Source organism: Sceloporus occidentalis, unplaced genomic scaffold, assembly GCF_023333645.1.
Source record: "Sceloporus occidentalis isolate IW3139 unplaced genomic scaffold, rSceOcc1.0.p SCAF_102, whole genome shotgun sequence".
Lineage (NCBI taxonomy): Eukaryota > Metazoa > Chordata > Lepidosauria > Squamata > Phrynosomatidae > Sceloporus > Sceloporus occidentalis.
The window spans coordinates 1,858,941-1,866,513 of NW_028317082.1; the positions used below are offsets into that span (position 1 = coordinate 1,858,941).

The following is a 7,573-nucleotide window of genomic DNA, read 5'->3' on the forward strand; positions in this document are numbered from 1 at the left end:
TGACTATATTTTAAACTGTCATAAGATTCCTAGAACAATGCATAAATAAAATAGCTTCTGTACAGCCTTGCAGGGTCAGCTCAGACTTTTTGCAGGAGAAGCTCATTGGATTGGCCCATTTATAAACCATATTTTGATATGCATTTATAACTGGTGAGACCCCCTTTATGGAAACTAGATAGGGTAACAAAAGTGATATAGAAAAGTACAGAAATATATATCTAGTCATTTTAAATGATGGTGTGTGATCACAAAAACCCTCTTTGTGTCAGAATAAAAACTACATCAATTACCTCCCCATGCGATAAATGGCAAAAAATATGTATAATAAAAATTCAACTAATAATTGGATACACTGGCATGTATGGCATGTTGGTAAATTGTATAGGATTTCAGGACTACCACTAGGCATATTTAGGCAAAATGCTTGAGAGACTTTCTTGTACTATAATATACTACAATGATTTTACCCAAATATATTTGATCGTTTGGCACTGGAATATGTAGTTGTTTTCTTAATTTGCCTTGTTATCACAAGAAACTTTGCTATGTAATGTTTCTCCTAGTCGCCTATGTGTTCATCCGTTTTTCTGCATTCTTTCTTAATGTATGTCTATGAAATCTGACTTCCAGAGTAAATACCACTATAGTTTGATCACATGGAAGTGAATCTAGCAGCTGAATTGTTGAAATGGTTCTGCTCACCACCCCCTCAGAAATTAGAGACTTAAATATGTTTTTGTTAGAAAGGTCAACAGCATTATACAATATACATTCTCCCTTGACATTGTTTTTTGGCACAGGTATACTGAAACCTCAAAATAGCCGCTGTAACTTTTATTAGTTTTGCGTGTCTTGGCTGAAGTGGAATTCATACAGAAACCAGCAACACAATGTGTTTGTAAAATGCACCAGGAGGGATTTCATTAGAATAAAAGTCCACAATCTAGCTACATATCTTAAAGTGTTCTGAACATAACAGCAGCCTGGAATCTGCTGTGGTTTTTTGACTGTTGCTTTTGATAATGTTTTCACTAAAAATAAAACGTTAACAAGCCTTAAGAAGATTAGTTTTAAGCTGTGAAATGAAATCCGATACAAAATCATTACAAAATGTGTATGTGTGGCTCCAGGAGGTAGCAGTCTTTAAATAATTGCATTTTTGGCACTAACAAGAGATTCAGTGCTGTGTAACATGCTAGGCACACAATTCTTTACTGCAAAAAAAAGGACTGGACAAATCACCTGGGGGCTGGTAGCTGAGACTCCTAGAATTTTATGGCATGGTATTCAGTTTTTTGTGCTGTGCTGATCTCCATACACCTACTATATACCTAAAATATGCCTATGTGTGCAGATGGATATGTATTGATTTGACATACAGTATTTCAATGCAAAATCTAGCAGCATGTAAGGTTCATACTGGTGATGGCATAGGACATTCTCATAAATATGGAGTGCAATATATTCTGGGAAATCATAACCCTTAAACTTGCTTTTTGCATTAGGGTTTCCAAGTCTTACTTCTAAATTGTCGACTGAAAAGAACACATACGTCTTGATTGCCAGATCATATGTATATAAAATGTTCTATTTAAAACATTTTGTTTGCTTAGAGGTACATTGGTTTGATCCAGTTTTTTTACTTTTCTTTACCATTTTATCTTAACTATGATTCGAAACCAGTTATTTGTATGTAAGTAGGGGATAGTTACATACTGTCAGGACAATGACTCTGCCAATGCACCGGTCAATGGATCGGTTAATGAAATAAAGCTACAGGTAATCAAAGGTGGTTAACTTGGACATTAAACGATTTTGTTACCTTTAATGTATTTATCAAATTAAACAAAAGTGTAATGTGTCATCTTATTTACTTTTAAGGTGATATTTGAGGCCCTGCACAATCTGGAACCCCGAGGTTACGTTGTTGGATGGATAATAGCAATAAGTTTGCTTGTGGGGATCCTTATATTTTTGCTGCTGGCTGTACTCTTATGGAAGGTATGTTACTATGTGATATTTTTATAACTTAATAAACTATGCATAAGTGTCCAGTTATAAGCGGAACAGTCCCATTCTTGCAGCCAGTGGGGATCATGGGGTGGTTAGAGAAGATTTCATCTGAGCTGTGAAATCGATTGAGGTTTGTGCAGCTTCCCTGAGGCCACGCCCAATGTATTGAAGACATATGCGTCATATCTCAGCTTTTTCCTTCACTACATTGTGAGGCTGTCTATTCCTCTAACCAAAAAATTACCGATATACCGTATTAGCCCGATTACAGGCTGCACTTTTTTCCCATAATTTGTGGTGGGGGGGGAGTGGGAGTACGGCCTATAATCGGGGTTTAGCATTTTTACCTTCTCCAGGGTGTCTGGAAGACTGGATCAGAAGACTGCAGAGCATTTTCTGTAGTGCAGTCCGGCGAAAATGCGGTCCCCCAGCAACACGAGCAAAAACTTTAGTTCTGATTTTTTATTCCCAACGTTGATGTAGATGAGGCAGGCTTGTGCAGGAAGTGGAGGTCACGTCTGCTGCATCTACATCAATGTTGCAAAACTAAAGTTTAGGTAAGGAGGGTGGGAGCCTCCTACCATACATTAAATGTAAAAATAATAATAATAATAATAATTAAAAAAAAATAAAATTCTTTAAAATAGCACCAAGCTATAAGGGTGAGGCCTATAATCGGGAGCGGCCTATATTCGAGCCAATACAGTACTTCTCTCTACATGATGCAGTGCTTATCTGAGGATATTTTAAGAGGACCCCTAGCTGGTACTGCTCCTTTTATATGCACTGCCTTTCTAAATTGCTTAGCATTTAACTTTATAATTAAAATGTTAAAAGGTTTATTCAGCTCCATCACTTTAGCCATACAAATAAAGATAGGGTGTTTATTCCAGCAACAAAAAAATCTGGGTTTTTGTAATGCCCTTTGGCAAAAAAAAAAAACTGCAGCAGATAGACCTACTTGCATGTAAATTTGTTTGTGGATCTATAAGCTCAAACAAGCTGTCTGACAATCTTGACATAATTAAGAGGTTCACCAACAGTAATGTGAAACTACCTAAATTTAAATTAGAAATGGCATGAAAATTGCCTTAAGTTGTTATTTAGAATGCCCAAACAGTAGGGAGTTTTTGAAATAGACTGTAAAGTGCATGCCAATTAGGAATAAAAGGTTACTGTTATGGCATGAAAGAATGTAGAAGAAAGCTCTAGTTTTAACATGGAAACAGGAAACCTTACAATTACACTGAGGATTCTGTGACTTATAATGTACAACTTAGACATACAATATGCTTTTCATCTAGGAATGGGCCCAAGTTGATCTAAAACCCTAATAAAATTGATTCTGCTCTTTCTTCTGGCAACCTTTTGAGTTCCATTGGCTGATTACTCTGCATTAAAAGTATATATTCCAGAATGCATTATTTTAGCCATTGTGGATATACTCTTGCTTGCTTTATTGTGATGCTCGCTTGCTATCCAATGTTTTTTTTCCTCTATACACTTACAGCCCTCAATTGACAGCACAGAAAAGTTTTTTGTTTTTGACATGATGCAAAATTGTGAAATTATTATTATTTTGCTATTGGATAGGAAAAAAGTATTGGTTTACTTACTGAATACTGTCTTTTCTTGCATTCTTTCAACACTGTCTTGGGTCTAATCTCATTTGTTAAAGAGGATACCTTTATTAGCTCACTTTTTGGAAAGAAAGCTTGCAATACATTACAATTCAATTAGCCAAAAAGGTATCATTAGGTAAATTTGCTATTTCTCGTTCTACTACTAACACAGCACAGCTCTATACATCTATATATAACAAAAAATGAGTGCAAAATATAGGGGTAAACTTGCAGAAGTTAATATCCATAGACACTTTCAGGTACCACCTAGCATTCAATGGCAACTCAGCACGACAAAATCAGTTATGTTGTGCCAAATAGCCCCATTGTCTTAAAGCTCCCATTGAAAACAGTTAACAGAGTAGCAGGATCCATTCGCATATATGCAAGATAACCATGTGTGTTAATATAGCATACATTTGATTGGCTGCTTCTACTCCCATGAATTTTAGTGGGCACATTATTGAGCATGTGCAGTATGTATGAATGCCCCCTGCTTTTATTAGATGTATCAAATAGTTTCAAATAGTTAACAATGCCTGAACTTATTTGTATGTAGCAAAATGTATTGTAGTTGGTACAAAGTTTTCTCCAGTATACGTTTAACCTACAAGGGCTATAATTGTCCCTAGTTAACTTAGATGGTTAATAGGGAAATGTTATTTTTAATATAAAGCTAATAAAGATTGTGTTTGTCAATAATTATTGCTATGGAATATGTTTATATTATAAAAATCAATAAGATATAATATGGTGTAAGATGAAAAGATGCCAATATATACATATATAAAGACAAAAAAAAGCCTGGCATTTATTATTCTGCAAGTTGGGTTTTTTCTCTATCATTTTGATCAATGGTTGTAAACTTTTTTTCAACCAAATATGCATTTGCCCCTTTTCATCCCCTTAACTAAATGCCTCTCACCTCCAGTCAGATCCAGTGCAGTGAACACTCAATGCGTGGGTCTGTTGAGACACTTGTGCACATGTGTGGAAAGTACTTCCATTGATTTCAATGGGAGAACTTTCCTGCCACTGATTGACTGCTTGAAGCAGCCAATTTGTGGCAAGAAATGTTGCACCAAGGCAGAGGAGTGCAGCTGCTGCAGCAGGACTGCAACATGTAGGTCAGGTAAGTGCTTTATTTTAAAGAACCCACAGAGTACTTTAACATGTATTGGGTAGTGGGTACTTGTGTTAAGGGATACTTAACCTTCCTTTAAGGTCTACAAAACTATGTGAATACATTAATAACTTTAGTGAATGTAGTAACATTTGGTTCATATGTAAGATAGAAAATTACTTAATAGAGTAAAAAAAATGTGGTTATGTAGGCCCCTTTATTATGCGTTAGCTCTGCCTATTCTGGAGAGAGCACCTCATACCAAATTGTGTAACTAAAGCACTATCTATTTTTTAGTATAATAGTTATGTTCCAATTCTTACATATTTATATTGTGTAAGCTATGCAAGAAGAGATTTGAAATAAAATCACAGAAGCCACATTAAACATTAAGCTGTGGTTTGCAGGGCAGCCAAATATTCTTATTCTTGTATATAATATTTCATTGGTATGTGCTCACACATAGAACAAAAAATCTACTACATGCACTCATTCATTCAATAAAAAATATTCTTTTTTCTCTATTTGTGAATATTGTAATCTATTACTTTGCAACAGCAGTATGTTAAAAATTAACATGGATGACACACAGAGCGCAAACACTTTTGAAGGACCTTCTCAAGACAGCTGGCTACCTGGCAAAATGATCTGCGGAGTGTCGGCTCCCCAGCAAAGAGATCCGCAGAGCGTCAGGTTTCCATCAACAGATTTGAAGACTGTCAACATATCTACGTATTTCTTGTTGCTATGACATTTTAAGAAAAAAATTCTTTACATTTTAGTTCTAGTCAGAGTTAGCCTCTTAGTGCCCAGAGGGAGGGGCAGTTCTTCGAGCCATGGCTCCCCAGAGATTTCCTTCAATAAACAAAGGTTTTTTCTTTCCTCCGTGCTGAAGAATGACTCTTCGTGAGTCCAGGGGCAGCTCCATCTTTAAACTTTCCATACAATGTTTACTATTAAATAAAAAGGCTTGTTCTCATACAAAAAAAATTAACATGGATATCACCAATAAAAAACAATGTATAATAGTTAAGCAGATTTTGAGCTAATTTTAATAATGCTTTTTTATTGTACAGCAATTACACTGCTATCATGCCCAGGCAGTCAGTACATGTTGTAACCTGGGCATGATAGGAATGTGATTACAGCCTCCTTATGCCATGCTACCCCCCCACTTACACATCCATGCTATCACACACGCACTCATTCACAAACATTCAGCATAAACTACTGCATAACACCCATCACTCTCACACACTTCCTAATCCACTCCCAATGAATGTTTTCCTACCTTTTCTCTGTCACTGCCACTTTTCCTCCTCCTCTTCATTATTCCTCTTCTTCTGTGTCCTGCCCTTCCGGTGCAGTGAGGGCGGTGGGCGTGGCTTCAGTGTTGTGCACCGGGATATGACATCAAATCCCAACGCACAGCATCATTAACAGAGCTCCCGCTCCCTTGATTGTTTTAAGCCGGTTAGAGGGAGATCCTTGATCTCCCCAACCGAGCCTGCGCCTCTAGCGGTGGACATTACTGTCCCGCCTCTGGAGGGGTGCCGTGCGCACAACCAGTATCGGAAAGCCCCCCGCTAGGTACGCTACTGGTTGTGCGCACAATTTTCTGACGTGTGCGCTCCCTCTGAAAGCTTAGAGGGAACACTGGTAGAGATATATATAAAAATCAATAAATAAGTGTCTTCTGACAGATCATCATTAATAATTATTTTATACTCAACCAATGGGTCTTCTACTGTGAATCTTCTCTCTGAATTAGAGCCAATATTATGATAGATTTTTTTTTTACTGTAGAGGTAAATGCCACCCTAGTTCAGGTTAAGAGAAATATGTCTTTAAGCAATAGATATGTTATCAACAAGTTTCTATATTGACATTATTGCAGGAAATTATAGGTATAAATTTTACATTTATTACATGTAATAGAAATGTCTCTGTATGTACTAATATTGGTATAGGGTAAACCTTAGCCCTTATCAACAAAACTCATAATTTTAGCAATTTTTTGGCTACACAAAATTCACTAAAGGGGATATCGATAAATGCCTTTTACAGGAACATTGTTACATTGAAGCTACATTATGGTATAATGCTTCTAGAAGGAGAAAAGTCTGGTATTGGCTGAGAAATTTGCAAGTTTGATCTATATAGATATAGGCAATCTTTTACTAGTGTACATATTGAAATGTGCTGAAATATCAAAGCCATTTACAACATTTTGATCAGAGCTGACAGGAGAAAAAGCAAAATACTAATTTAAACAAAATGTACTTTTCTTTTTAATATAGCCCAGATTTTTTATTAAAGCCCTATTTTTAAATATTTGTGTCATGACTTTTCAACATTTCAGCCAATGTAATTTTTATCACGGAAGTGCAAGCTTTATTAAGATCTGTTCCTTCTTTCTTATTTCAGATGGGTTTCTTCCGCAGAAGATATAAAGAAATCATTGAAGCAGAAAAGAACCAGAAAGAATATGAAGAAAGTTGGGACTGGGTTCAAAAAACCCAGTGAGCGGCAGCAACACCCCGGTCACATGACACACATTTGCTAGCTGATTGGCACTGCTCTTGTATCTTCCATATGTGGAAGAAAAGAATCTTCTCCAGATTTTCCGGAGGCTCATTGATGCTGTTTATTCTTTTATCAATCTAACTAGCAAAGAAAAGTGTGCCCTGAGGCAACCACTGAAGCTTATTGGGGTGATTGGAGCAAAATAATCCCTCTGCCAAGATAAACTTTGGTAATAAAGTTGCAGTGAATAGCAATATTTATAAATTCAGCATACAGTATGTGGTAA

General features: G+C 36.4%; 1 protein-coding gene across 1 annotated transcript in view; it reads left to right on the forward strand.

The window, feature by feature from the left end:
* The window catches only part of LOC149283567 (integrin alpha-9-like), a 201,682-nt gene extending 194,395 nt beyond the window's left edge, over positions 1-7,287 (forward strand). Inside the window, exons 27-28 of the mRNA XM_089497374.1 lie at positions 1,885-2,004; positions 7,189-7,287. Of these exons, the coding sequence (XP_089353500.1) occupies positions 1,885-2,004; positions 7,189-7,287 (219 nt within the window). The remainder of the gene's footprint in view (positions 1-1,884; positions 2,005-7,188) is intronic.
* The last annotated feature ends 286 nt before the right edge of the window (positions 7,288-7,573 follow it).